The following is a 13,061-nucleotide window of genomic DNA, read 5'->3' on the forward strand; positions in this document are numbered from 1 at the left end:
GTCTTTCAAGAATCTCAACGCCCTGGAAGCGGCCAGGTGCGCACGCTCGGTGACTGGCCACCGCTGCAGACCCAAGGGGCGACGCAGCCACCCTGGACCAGCCCGCCGCCGTGCACAGGGCACACCGGAGCTTCGCCGAGCCCGCCGCCCAACGAGTTCTGCGGCGGCTGCCCTAGAGCTCTGAGAAAATGGCCGAAGGAATTACTGAGAATAAATGGACCAACAGGAAATGGGATCAAGAAGACGAAACCCCGCTGGGTCCCGGATCCAGGTGAAGCTGCGCACCTCTGGGTCCGGGTGAGGCTGGGAACTGGGTCAGGGTGAGTCTGGGTCCAGGGTCCGGGTGAGGCCGTGGGCCCCTGGAGCCGGGTGAGCCTGGCCCTGGGTCCGGGTGAGGCCGTGGGCCCCTGGATCCGGGTGAGCCTGGCCCCGGGTCCGGGTGAGGCCCTAGGCCCCTGGATCCGGGTGAGCCTGGCCCCGGGTCCGGGTGAGGCCGTGGGCCCCTGGATCCGGGAGAGCCTGGCCCCGGGTCCGGGTGAGGCCGTGGGCCCCTGGATCCGGGTGAGCCTGGCCCCGGGTCCGGGTGAGGCCCTGGGCCCCTGGATCCGGGTGAGCCTGGCCCCGGGTCCGGGTGAGGCCGTGGGCCCCTGGATCCGGGTGAGCCTGGCCCCGGGTCCGGGTGAGGCCCTGGGCCCCTGGATCCGGGTGAGCCTGGCCCCGGGTCCGGGTGAGGCCGTGGGCCCCTGGATCCGGGAGAGCCTGGCCCCGGGTCCGGGTGAGGCCCTGGGCCCCTGGATCCGGGTGAGCCTGGCCCCGGGTCCGGGTGAGGCTGTGGGCCCCTAGATCCGGGTGAGCCTGGCCCCGGGTCCGGGTGAGGCCCTGGGCCCCTGGATCCGGGTGAGCCTGGCCCCGGGTCCGGGTGAGGCCGTGGGCCCCAGGATCCGGGTGAGCCTGGCCCCGGGTCCGGGTGGGGCCGCGGGCCCCTGGATCCGGGTGAGCCTGGCCCCGGGTCCGGGTGGGGCCGTGGGCCCCTGGATCCGGGTGAGCCTGGCCCCGGGTCCGGGTGAGGCCCTGGGCCCCTGGATCCGGGTGAGCCTGGCCCCGGGCCCGGGTGCGGCCGTGGGCCCCAGGATCCGGGTGAGCCTGGCCCCGGGTCCGGGTGAGGCCCTGGGCCCCTGGAACCGGGTGAGCCTGGCCCCGGGTCCGGGTGAGGCCGTGGGCCCCTGGATCCGGGTGAGCCTGGCCCCGGGTCCGGGTGAGGCCCTGGGCCCCCGGATCCGGGTGAGCCTGGCCCCGGGTCCGGGTGAGGCCGTGGGCCCCTGGATCCGGGAGAGCCTGGCCCCGGGTCCGGGTGAGGCCGTGGGCCCCCGGATACGGGTGAGCCTGACCCCGGGTCCGGGTGAGGCTGTGGGCCCGTGGATCCGGGTGAGCCTGGCCCCGGGTCGTGGACCCCTGGATCCGGGTGAGCCTGGCCCCGGGTCCGGGTGAGGCCGCGGGCCCCTGGATCCGGGTGAGCCTGGCCCCGGGTCCGGGTGAGGCCGCGGGCCCCTGGATCCGGGAGAGCCTGGCCCCGGATCCGGGTGAGGCAGTGGGCCCCTGGATCCGGGTGAGCCTGGCCCCGGGTCCGGCCGAGACCAAACCAGAGGGAGTCGAACCTGCAATACCACCATTTGTCCACCATCCAGACCTGAGGGGTCAGTGCCAACATATACTCATAAGGAACTGGTGGACATTGATATTGGGTCTCAAAAGAACTGTTGGTCCAGAAAGAAACTCACTACTGACTGATTCATTTGCCTGTCAGCATAACTATTATTGCTCGTCGCACATTCAATTCTTATAAGTACATCTCTAGTGACACATGATTTTGCTCATCTAGGGGAAATGATGAACAACATGGACTGATGAACAAGAACAGAACCAGAAACAAGGAGACATTGATCGGACTATCGGGCCTCAGAGGGAGGATAGGGGAGGGTGGGGGGAGGGGGGAGAGATCAACCAAAGGTCTTGTGTGCATGCATAAGAGCCTAACCAATGGTTAAGTCCAACAGGGGGTTGGGGCATCCATGGGGAGGGATGTGGGATGGGAATGGGGGGATGAGGACAAATATGTGACACCTTAATCAATAAAGAAATTAAAAAAAAAAATCATAAGAAAGAAAAAAAAAAAAAAAAAGATTGCCTATTATGCTGCCAAACTCTGTTCTGGGCACAGAATAAGACAGGGGCCTGCTTTCATGGAGCTTTTATGGATGAGGAGCAGACAGAAAAAAAAAAAAAGCAAGCAAATAAATGAATCAGATCACTTCGGATTTAATAAGTGGTGAGAAAATAATAAAATTAGTTATATAATTTACGTATAATAATAAAAGCATAATATGCTAATTAGACCGGATGCAGCAGAGGGATGGAGGCAGCTGCCGGGGCTGCAAAGGCCTACTCTTGGGCGAATTTCATGCATCGGGCCGCTAGTATTATAATAAATATGATACAGCAATGGAGGAGGGTGTGCGAGAGGGTAGAAGCTATATTAGTGTGGTCAGGGGAGGACCCTCTGAGGGGGGTCAAAAGAGCTGAGAACTTTAGGAGGGGAAAGGTGGAAGTTTTCCAGGCCAAGGAAAAGGATAAGAGCGCAGAGGCCCTGAGGCAGTACTAGTTGGGCTATTGAATCCACGTTAAGGTTGGTGCAACTGCTTGAAGCTTAGTGAGCAAGGGGAGGTTGGAGACGACACCAAATCTGGGTAAGGAGTTACACAAAGGGGGAAGTCGATCCGATTCAATGGACTAAGGCACCTAAGAGGCAGAGGCCAGGCTGTCCGGCTTTTCCACGAGTTTCCATTCCGCGAAGCTGCGGGTGCAGGGCAAGGGGGTGAGGCAACCCATCAGGAAAGGTTCCAGGACCTGGGCCAAAGGGCAGAGGCCCGTGGGGGGTTTGGGGTGCAAAATGGGACCTAGTGGTGTCGCAGGCGTCAAGGCAGCACCGCCCGCCGCGCCTAGTCTTTCCTGGCAGGGATCCCGCGCGGCCGGCACGTAGCTCCTGCCACGGCGCCCCCAGTCACCCCGCCTTTAATTCTAGTAGGCGCCCCCTGCCCGGCCTGGCTTGGTGTTTCGACCGCGGCGGTGAGTTCGTCTTCCAAAACTTCGAAAATGACAGTACCCCCGAGTGACAGGGAGATGGACTAATGGATGGCTAGGAAGAACTCCCATGGAAAATAGACCTTTTCCATGTCTGTCTTGTTTCCTCTCACGGCTTTGCAGAAACCACTGGCTTTCCGGTTTGCTCTCCAAGTCACCCCCTCCAACAGCAAGACTATTGGTTTGGCCTCTAGACCCGGATTGGCTGGAGGTTTACGCCTCGGCTCGGGATTGGAGGACGTTGGTTCCTTCCGTATTCCTCGCTCCCATAGGTTCGTTCGCCCGGTTTCTGGGCGGAGTGGTTGGGAACGGTTTCCACCCTCTTGTTTACGGAGCGCGTAGTTGTAGCGCTGTCAGAGCGCAGGGGCTGTCCCCAAAGTTCCCTATTTAGCTCCTTGGACCAATTGGGGTCCTGGCTCCACCCTCGACCTCTCCCGCACACACTTCCCGCGTGGTACGGCCCTCACCTGTAGAGCGGCGGCGCGAGCGGACGCCCGCCTTCCTCCGCCCTCGCTCGCCGGGCTGCTCCCCCTCGCGGGTGCTCTTGGTACGGCCCGCGCCGCCTCCTTCCCTCGCTGGGGTGGCTTCTTCCCTCCACCCCCCCCGCCCCCCCATCTCGGGTCGGCGGCTTTTGGTGCCGCCCAGGAGAACCAGGTCATCGGCCGGTTCCCGTGAAAACAAAAACAATCGGCGGGTAGCCGAACGCCGCGAGCGGGGACCGAGACGCGGGGCCGGGTGGGGCAGCAAGCCGGCGCGATTGCGACGCGCCAGAGGCCGTGCGCCATGGGGCCACCGGGCACGGGCTTCGCGGGGCTTCCCCGGCGCCGGGGCTAGCGTGCCCGTCGCCTCAGCCTCCCGCGCCGCCCGCCTGGGGGACAAGGAGGAGGACGCGGCCTCGGCCGGGCCCGGGTCGAACGGCTGTGGACGCCCGGGCGCCGGGGAGCCGAGCGCCGCCGCCGCCGCCTCCGAGATGGATCAGTGCGTGACTGTGGAGCGCGAGCTGGAGAAGGTGCTGCACAAGTTCTCGGGCTACGGGCAGCTGTGCGAGCGCGGCCTGGAGGAGCTCATCGACTACACGGGCGGCCTCAAGCACGAGATCCTGCAGAGCCACGGTAGGGCGGCCCGGGTGGGCGCGCGGGGCCCGGCCCGCCGCCCGCGACCCCCCCCAGGCCCCGGCGGGTCGGGAGGGGGTGCCCTCGGAGTTGGTTCCCCGCCTCCCCGAGGTGCGAGACCCTCAGTCCCCTGTGACTTTTCCTCCTCATCTCGTCCGCTTTGCCTCGACCCTGCCCGACCTCGTTGTTAATTAAGAGTGAGCGCGAATCCGTGCAGAAGCCTATCCCGGAGCCTCGTGCTTCAGCCATGTTAAACGCGCGTGGGGTCGGCCGCCGGCGGCACCTGCAAACCGCTGCCCTCCCGGGTGGGTGCCCCTCGCCCCGCCCCGGAGGGGGCGAATTGCGTTGGACCCTTTTTCTTCCCCTGCTCCACATCCTTGGCTGGGGACTCACTTTCTTCTTCTTCTTTCTTTATTTTTTAAATTAGAAAGTCGAGTGTTATTCTTAGCTGTGGGTTAAACAGTGGCTCCTGCAACTTCATAATTTGACTGTTAAGTGGAAGCAGCCCTTCGCGCTGACAGGATTCCTATAGAATCAGCTGAATTAAACTGGTCAGCCCTCCTAGTGTAGCCAGTGCTGAGACTGGGGAAGAGCAGGCAAATAATTCTTCCTGAAGCAAATGGTGGAAGAAGTTTTTAGTTATTGGCCTTCATCGAGTTTTTACTTGTTTTCTTTTTTTAGCAAACACATTTTCTATAGAAGGTATTTTATCTGGGTTATTTCAGTGTTGCCCGAGGCCCTGGAGTCAGACACTTTGTCCAAGTTAACTTGTGGTAGCTGGTTGAGAAGGTTTTTTTTTTTTTTTTAAGTAATATTAAAGATCTGTTTATGCTTACATTAAAATAGTCACAGTCATGATTCCTTCTGATCAAGATGTCTAGGACCTTATTTAATAGGCTTATTCAGGATGCTGGGATGGGGGCCTTTTCAAATCGTAGGCTGGACAGAAGTTTATGTAAAGGAAGGTTTGGTAGCTGGGGTGAAATGCAGGTACTTGTGGCCGCTGAGATGAGGGCAGTGGGGCTCCTGGACCTCTGTCCTCCTCTCTTCCTTCGCTCCTTCATTATTCTACACCTTCCTTTCCCAGATGGCTTTCAGGTGAGAGTAAGTGCTAGTCCCTGGGTAGGGAGTCTTAACAACATCTCATTCTGGACTCCGCATCACTTTTGAGCTCCTGGGAAGAAGCAACCTGCAACCACAGTGGGGGTAGGAGTTGAAATGTTAATATGGAACAAGGAGCAGACCTAGATGGTTGCCTGTGAAGGGGAATGGAGGTGGAGTAGGCTGGGAATCCTGGGGAGGGTCTGCAGAGTTTGGTTTTGGTCATGAGAGATAAAGCAAAAGCAAAGAAGGGCTAATGAAGAACGGGTCCAGGGCTTAATGTTTACTGGTGGCTGAAGATGTATATAGATGGTGTTGGTCTGGAAAAGAACTATCATTTTTTAGCTTAATTTGCCGCAAGTTCAAGGATTGTACTGAGCCCTGATTCTTTTCCTTAATCATTTTAATTAAGTTTCAGGTTATGTTAACTTCCCCAACTCTGAGGGAAGAGGAGAGCACTGTTGCCCTTGAGTTGTACCAGCCTTTTAATGAGAGTTTTCCTGTAAGTAAAGTTTGGTCCAATTTAAGATTCCGTAGGTGCTGTTTGATCTTTCTTACTGTGCTTTTGATCTAATTTGGATAATGCACTGGTGCTTCTCAAACTTCACTCACACATATGCCCTCTTATTTTTCAGATGGATTCATGATTTAACTTAAGTAGGTTTGTCCTCATTCTAGGCAGTGATGTTTGTGAAGTCATAGGTTTGATGTGTTTGGTATAATAAACTACATATTAAAAATAAATTCATAATTATTAAAATATTTTACATACAGGTAAAAGCACCATTCACATCAATGGTATGGGAACCACACTTTGGACAATCATTGATTGGCATAAATAGTATGGATAAATTTTGGTGATTTGATTTGTGATTATATGTTTTTTAGCATTTTTTCTCTATTGGCAAATATATATTTTCATTGTGGTATAAGGGACAACAGAAAAGAATTCTTAGCTTGTATTGCTGATATTCTAAATTCACTTTTGGTTAAAGAAGAATAGACAAGCAGTTTTATGACATGTTTAAAGTGTATTTGGGAAAATTACAACCTTTGTAAGAGTAAAGTCTGTACAATATTAAAAAAATATATTTTTATTGATTTCAGAGAGGAAGAGGGAGAGAGAGAGAGAGAGAGAGAGACAGACATCAGTGATGAGAGAGAATCATCAATGGGCTGCCTCCTGCACACCCCACACTGGGGATCGAGCCCACAACCTGGGTATGTGCTCTGACTAGGAATTGAACTGAGACCTCCTGGTTCATAGGTTGAGGCTCAACCACTGAGCCATGCCTGCTGGGCTGTACAGTATTTTTATTATTAGTTTTAGGCTGTTACTAAAGGGAGTTCTAACGTGCTTTCTGAAAGTGATTCTCAAGGATTTTCTAAATTTAAATTTTATTTGTTTAGAGTAAATAGTACATTCAAATGATATGAACTCAAATGACAAAAAAGGATACCCAGTAAAACCTTCCCCCTTCTTATTCATTGACCACTTAATTGGCTACCTCACAAAGATACTTATTTCCAGAAAAAATTTTAAGAGAATTCGGGTAAATAATAATTTGTCATTATTTTTACTTTGAGGCACTGGACATGTAATTCTCCTTACTGTGATTTAGGCTTAGTATTATCTCAATTTGCACGGTGGTAGAGACAGCTTTATTTGTGGGAACTTTGTAAAATTCCTTTTTGTGTGGTGTGTGGTCTGACTCCTGGTAGTAAAACTCTTTTAAACCATGATCCTCGATCTTTATTTATTTCTTTGGTGAATCAAAGAGCATTTAGTTACTATTTGCAGAAGAACTGTTTCTTTTTCTTTGTTTAAAGTAATTTGAGGGTGGCAAATGAGTAGGCAAGTAGGCAATTAAGCATGAAAGAAAAAACAAGTTATGGTGGTCACATTTTTTTATTTCTGTGATTGGTATAAAGGATACTGTTATGAGAATAATGACCAAGTTTTGAATTGAGTAAATAAAATTCGATATCTAGTTTAATATCTAATCTGGAAAGTAGCAAATAAGTAGGCTAGCAGAGTTTGGGTGGATAACAGTAGCCATTGTTCAAATACTCTAAGAGGAGAATAGACTAGTAACCAAACTACTTGAGCTATTTTAGATGGTCAGAATAGGTCATTGTTGGTGTTTCTAGTGGGTTTAGAAGCAGATTTAACTTTGTCAGCCATTCCTTTCCAGGTTCATTTAGGAGGTAATTCTTTGTTATTAGGCACCTTACTCATTCACACTAGTATGTTACCCATGATTCTTTTGGTTGCAGAGGGCAAAATCTTTTAAATTAAAACGGAATTTGTTGCCTCATAACTAGGCTAAGGTTAAGTCAGGCTGGCTTCAGGGGCACAAAGGATGTCGTAAAGACAGGACTTCTGTTCTCTTCCTCGCAGCTGTGCTGTCCGTCGTTGGTTTTTTCTCAAAGGAGCTTTCTCCATATGGAGGTAAAGATGTGCAGTAGAGCTCATGTCGTCCTTACTGCTGGGGTCCCCAAATGCAGTCTTTTGTCTGCATTTCCAACAAAATTACCAGGAAATATCCTTCTTGTCTTGTTTGGGTCATATAAGCCTCTCCCTGAATCAGTAACTGGGGCCAGGGCATGGAGTCCATTGGCCTTCTTGGTCTGTGCTTACTTACCATGTGTCAGTAGATGTATGATCATGTGATCCATTGTTGATTAAGTAGAGGACCGAGTTCTAGAAAGAACAACTTGCACCCAAAACAAAAGGGATAGAAGGGATAGGTGTCTATTATAGATATATACAGGGGTGGGCAAAAGTAGGTTTACAGTTACTTGTATGGAAAATAATATAATAAATAAACTTTCGAGTACTCACACCTGTAAACCTACTTTTGCCCATTCTTGTATTATCATTGTTACATCATATGAGTTACATCAATGGCAGTTACATCAAAACATCTTTGAGATGTTTTCTTGAGTAGCCCAACCTTTATTTCTCAGTTTTTGCCTTGTTTCCTCACTATAATGTTTGTATAATTCAAATACTGAATTGTTAGTATGACAGTCTGTAGACCAGAGAAAACAACTTGATTCATGTTACCTTTGGGAACTTATTTGACATCACTGTAATACTTGACATGATAAAATTATTTTCCTAAGGTTATTTTATCTTTTAAGTAGTTTATAATTTCAGATAATAACAGGGAGAAACTTGCCAGCACTGCTGTGATAGTATCACACTACAGCTAATAGACAAATTTCCATTGTTTTCATGTTTTTTCTGTTAGTTATTAGGATGCTGAAAATGGTGTTGTAGCAAACTATTCACTTGGGGTATTAACACTGACTTGTTTTTATTTGGTGTCCTGCTTATTCATCTGTAAAATATTTGAAAATCACCCCAAAAAGGCAGTTTAGGGGAGAGTTGTGGAGGGCCCTGACTCTGAGGTATGTACTTGGAGCCCTGTGGTACTCCATTGACTCCCAGAAGTTGGTAGATACCAGGAGATGATCTCTAACTGGGCGTTTCTTAGAAAGCTCCAATAATTTGTAGAAGAGGGGTGGAAACTCTGGCCTTCCTCTTAGATTAGGTGCTAGCCTGATGCCTCAAGAATAGGGACTAGAGTCTCTGGCAGGACTTGAAGCTTTTAGAAATATGCTTTCACCTTATTTGGGCTTGGTGATTGCTCAGCTGAGCTCACAATGATTCTTTGGGAACATTGTCTGGAGCCTTTCTTCACTTAAAATTAAGGCCTGAATAGTAATTTCTTTTTATAGTAGAGAACCGTGTATTACTTTGATAAGTTTGCAATATTTGTGGAATTCATATAGATTTACTCTCTTACTGCTATATAAAGACATTTGGGTGGAGATAAGGAGAGACTTATTATTTTTTCTATATGGGAGAGACTTATTTTTTAAGGAAAAAAAGGCCTCAGTCCTCCAGGAGCTTGGAGGCCAGTTAAGGAGATAAGATGAGCCTGCACTTGGAGTAAAACACACTTTTGTCCTTGAGCTCAGGAGATATGAGTTTGAGTCCTTGCTCTGCCATTTACCGGTTCTGTAATCTTTTTGTTGTTGTTAATCCTAACCCGAGGATATTTTGTCTATTACTTTTCAGAGAAAGGGAAAAGGAGGGAGGGGGAGAGAGAAACATTGATGTGAGAGAGACACATGAACTGCTTGCCTTCTGAACATACCCCAATGAACCCGCAACCCAGGTACATGCCCTTGACTGGGAATCAAACCCGAGACCCTTTGGTGATGGGTGGACACTCTAACCACTGAGCAACACTGGCCAAGGCTGATTGTACAATCTTGCCTAGCCTGTTTCCTTTTCAGTAAACTGATAATTTATATCACAGAGTTATGGGAATAAAATAGATAATAGTTGTGAACTGGCTTTGAAATCTGTAAGACAAAGTATATTTGTTATTTTGAAGGTCTGTGCCTTTAATCAGTGTTAAGCACTGTTTTAATTGAGATGCTTTGACTCTTTAGATGTATTTATTACTGGTATATATTAAATACCATTCTGTGACCAGGGATCTGTCTGCTTAATATTATAAGGATACTCAAAGCGTATAAGAAACAGAGTCTTCAAGAAACTTTAGTGGCATAACGAGATCAGACTTTTACATTTGAGAGGGGCAAAAACCAAGGCCATGGCTCAATATATAACAGTGCTTCTGGTTGGTACAAATATTAGCAGTTCAGAGAAATGGGAAGAGAAGAAACCCTTGGAAAGAACTGCTTGGGGAGGAGGGGTATTTAAGAGAACTTGAGAGCATCTGGTCAAATAGTAGTTAATCACCAATTATATGTGGAACTAGGCTGTCTTTTGAGAGTTACAGAGGACAAGCAATCATTCTCAAGCTCTAGTTAGGGATGAGACTGGCATGTTTTTAACAAACACAAACAATCCTTGCAATGCAAGATCATATACAGACAGTTCCTAACTTACAGTGGTTTGACTTACGATTTTCTGACTTTACGATGGTGTAAAAATAATATGCATTCAATAAAAACCATACTTTAAGTTTTAAATTTTGATCTTCTCTGGGCTGGTGATACATGGTACGATACATGCATGATACTGGACAATGGCAGCAAGCCCCAGCTCCACTCAGCCATGCCAGCACTAGGGTAAACACTTGATGTAAGTCTTCAGAGCATGTTTAAGGTAGGCTAGGCTAAAGCTATGATGCTTAATAGGGTAGATGTATTAAATGCATTTTCGACTTACAATATTTTCAACTTAATAACCCCAACGTAAGTCAAGGAGCTTCTGTATATATGCCAAGTGCTGATTGAGTGGTACAGACAAGCAGGGGTAAGATTTGAGACGAGACTCTTCTAACGTGTGGGAAGTTTCAGTAGAGAGGCTGAATGTGGGTAGTAGGAAGATAAGAGGGGGTGCCAGGAAAAGTAGTTGGTAAGAACAAAGGTGCAGAGGAGTGAGAGGACAAGAGGCATTCTGGGAACAGTGGAGGACCAGGGTGAGGAGAAATGAGGTAAAAGAATGAAGATTAAGTTGGAATAGGTTTTATATAGTCATGGATACCAGGGAAGGTAGTAGACTGGGGGAAAGTATTGAATGACTTGGGTTGGGAGGGGCTTTTTGAACAGGGAAAGGCATTACCAGAGACCAATTGTCAGCAGCATTGAAGTTGGTTGCAGTGGGGAGTGAGGGTTTGGCAAGACTAGTTAAGATTAAGATCTGATGCAATAGGGACCTGTATATGAGTGGTAGAGATATGAAGGGAACTCATGCATAGAATTCTTGAAAAAAGAAATTTCCAGGACTTGGTACATGGAATGGATGGAGTCTGGCAGAGTGTGATAGAGGGGCTGGAAAAATCAAAGGTTAATCTGAGGTGTGTGTGTTTTTTTAATGTGATTTTTTATTGATTTTTAGAGAGAAAGGGAGAGAGTGATAGAAACACCAGTGATAGAATAATTGATCTGCTACCTCCTGCAGGCCCAATACTGGGAATTGAGTCGAAATCTGTGCATATGCCCTGACCAGGAATCAACCATGACCTCCTGATTCATGGGTTGAAGCTCAACCACTGAGCAACACTGGCCAGGTTAATCTAAGGTTTTGAGCCTGAGTGGCAGGTGGAACCAGGAAGAAAAAAGGAAGTTTAGGAGAGGGGAGGGTAGAAATTTGAGTTTGGTTTTTAAATATGAAAGCCCCATTTAAGTGCTAAAGTAAACCTTATGGGGTTCAGCCATTTATTTCAAAGATAAAAAGAGATGCCTAGAAATAATTCTCTACATTTTGAAATTGAAGGGAGTGGGGGCCGCGGGCCCCTGGATCCGGGTGGGCCTGGCCCCGGGTCCGGGTGAGGCCGTGGGCCCCTGGATCCGGGTGAGCCTGGCCCCGGGTCCGGTTGAGGCCGTGGGCCCCTGGATCCGGGTGAAGCCGTGCCCCTGGGTCCGGCCGAGACCAAACCAGAGGGAGTCGGACCTGCATTACCACCATTTGTCCACCATCTAGAGCTGAGGGGTCAGTGCCGACATGTACTCATAGGGAACTGGTGGACATTGATATTGGGTCTCAAAAGAACTGTTGGTCCAGAAAGAAACTCACTACAGACTGATTCATTTGCCTGTCAGCATAACTATTATTGCTCGTCGCACATTCAATTCTTATAAGTATATCTCTAGTGACACATGATTTCGCTCATCTAGGGGAAATGATGAACAACATAGACTGATGAACAAGAACAGAACCAGAAACAAGGAGGCATCGATCGGACTATCGGGCCTCAGAGGGAGGATAGGGGAGGGTGGGGGGAGGGGGGGAGAGATCAACCAAAGGTCTTGTGTGCATGCATATGAGCCTAACCAATGCTTAAGTTCAACAGAGGGTTGGGGCATCCAAGGGGAGGGGTGTGGGATGGGAATGGGGGGATGAGGACAAATATGTGACACCTTAATCAATAAAGAAATTTAAAAAAAATAAATAAATAAAAATAAAAAAATAAAAAAAAAAAATAAAAAAAAAATTAATAATTGAAAAAAAAAAAAGAAATTGAAGGGAGTGAGTAGGCGCTTTAAAGTCGGACTATCTAGCATTTAAAAATTTGCACGTACATCCTCTTTTCCGTCTTTCTCTTTCCAGTTCTTGTCTCCTAGTCTTCCCCCCCCCCCCCCAAATATATTTTTATTGATTTCAGAAGGAAGGGAGAGGGAGAGAGAGATAGAAACATCAGTGATGAGAGAATCATTGATCAGTTGCCTCCTGCACATCCCCTACTGGGGATCCAGCCTGTAACCCAGGCATGTGCCCTTGACCGGAATTGAACCCGGGACCCTTACCAGCTAGGGCCTAGTCTCCTTTATGAAGCCTCCTTTTCTTTTTTTAGTACTCTCATCTTTTATTTTTTTTTAAATTTCTTTATTGATTAAGGTATTACATATGTGTCCTTATCCCCCCATTGTTCCCCCCCCCCCCCCCCACTCACCCCTCTGTTGTCTGTGTCCATTGGTTAGGCTTATATGCATGCATACAAGTCCTTTTGGTTGATCTCTTCCCCTTACCCCCACCCTCCCCTGCCTTCCTTCTCAGGTTTGATGGTCTGATTGATGCTTCTCTGTCTCTGGATCTGTTTTTGTTCATCAGTTTATGTTGTTCATTACCTTTTTTCTCTTATGCCAGTCATTCTGGTCTAGCTCTCTGCTTCAGAAGCACTATTAGTCTGTACCATGTAATTTAGCTCTTAAATATAAACT

The 13,061-nt window shown here is 48.8% G+C and overlaps 1 protein-coding gene across 3 annotated transcripts in view; it reads left to right on the forward strand.

The window, feature by feature from the left end:
• Positions 1-3,660: 3,660 nt before the first annotated feature.
• RMND5A (required for meiotic nuclear division 5 homolog A) overlaps positions 3,661-13,061 on the forward strand; it is a 58,806-nt gene continuing 49,405 nt past the window's right edge. For 2 of the 3 annotated variants that reach the window (XM_079791870.1, XM_079791871.1), the window contains exon 1: positions 3,661-4,250. In XM_079791870.1, coding sequence (XP_079647996.1) covers positions 4,109-4,250 — 142 coding nt within the window. In that variant the 5' untranslated portion in view covers positions 3,661-4,108. The remainder of the gene's footprint in view (positions 4,251-13,061) is intronic. The other variant, XM_079791869.1, reaches the window with a different exon arrangement.

The sequence above is a fragment of the Cnephaeus nilssonii genome, assembly GCF_951640355.1.
Source record: "Cnephaeus nilssonii genome assembly, chromosome: 15".
Lineage (NCBI taxonomy): Eukaryota > Metazoa > Chordata > Mammalia > Chiroptera > Vespertilionidae > Cnephaeus > Cnephaeus nilssonii.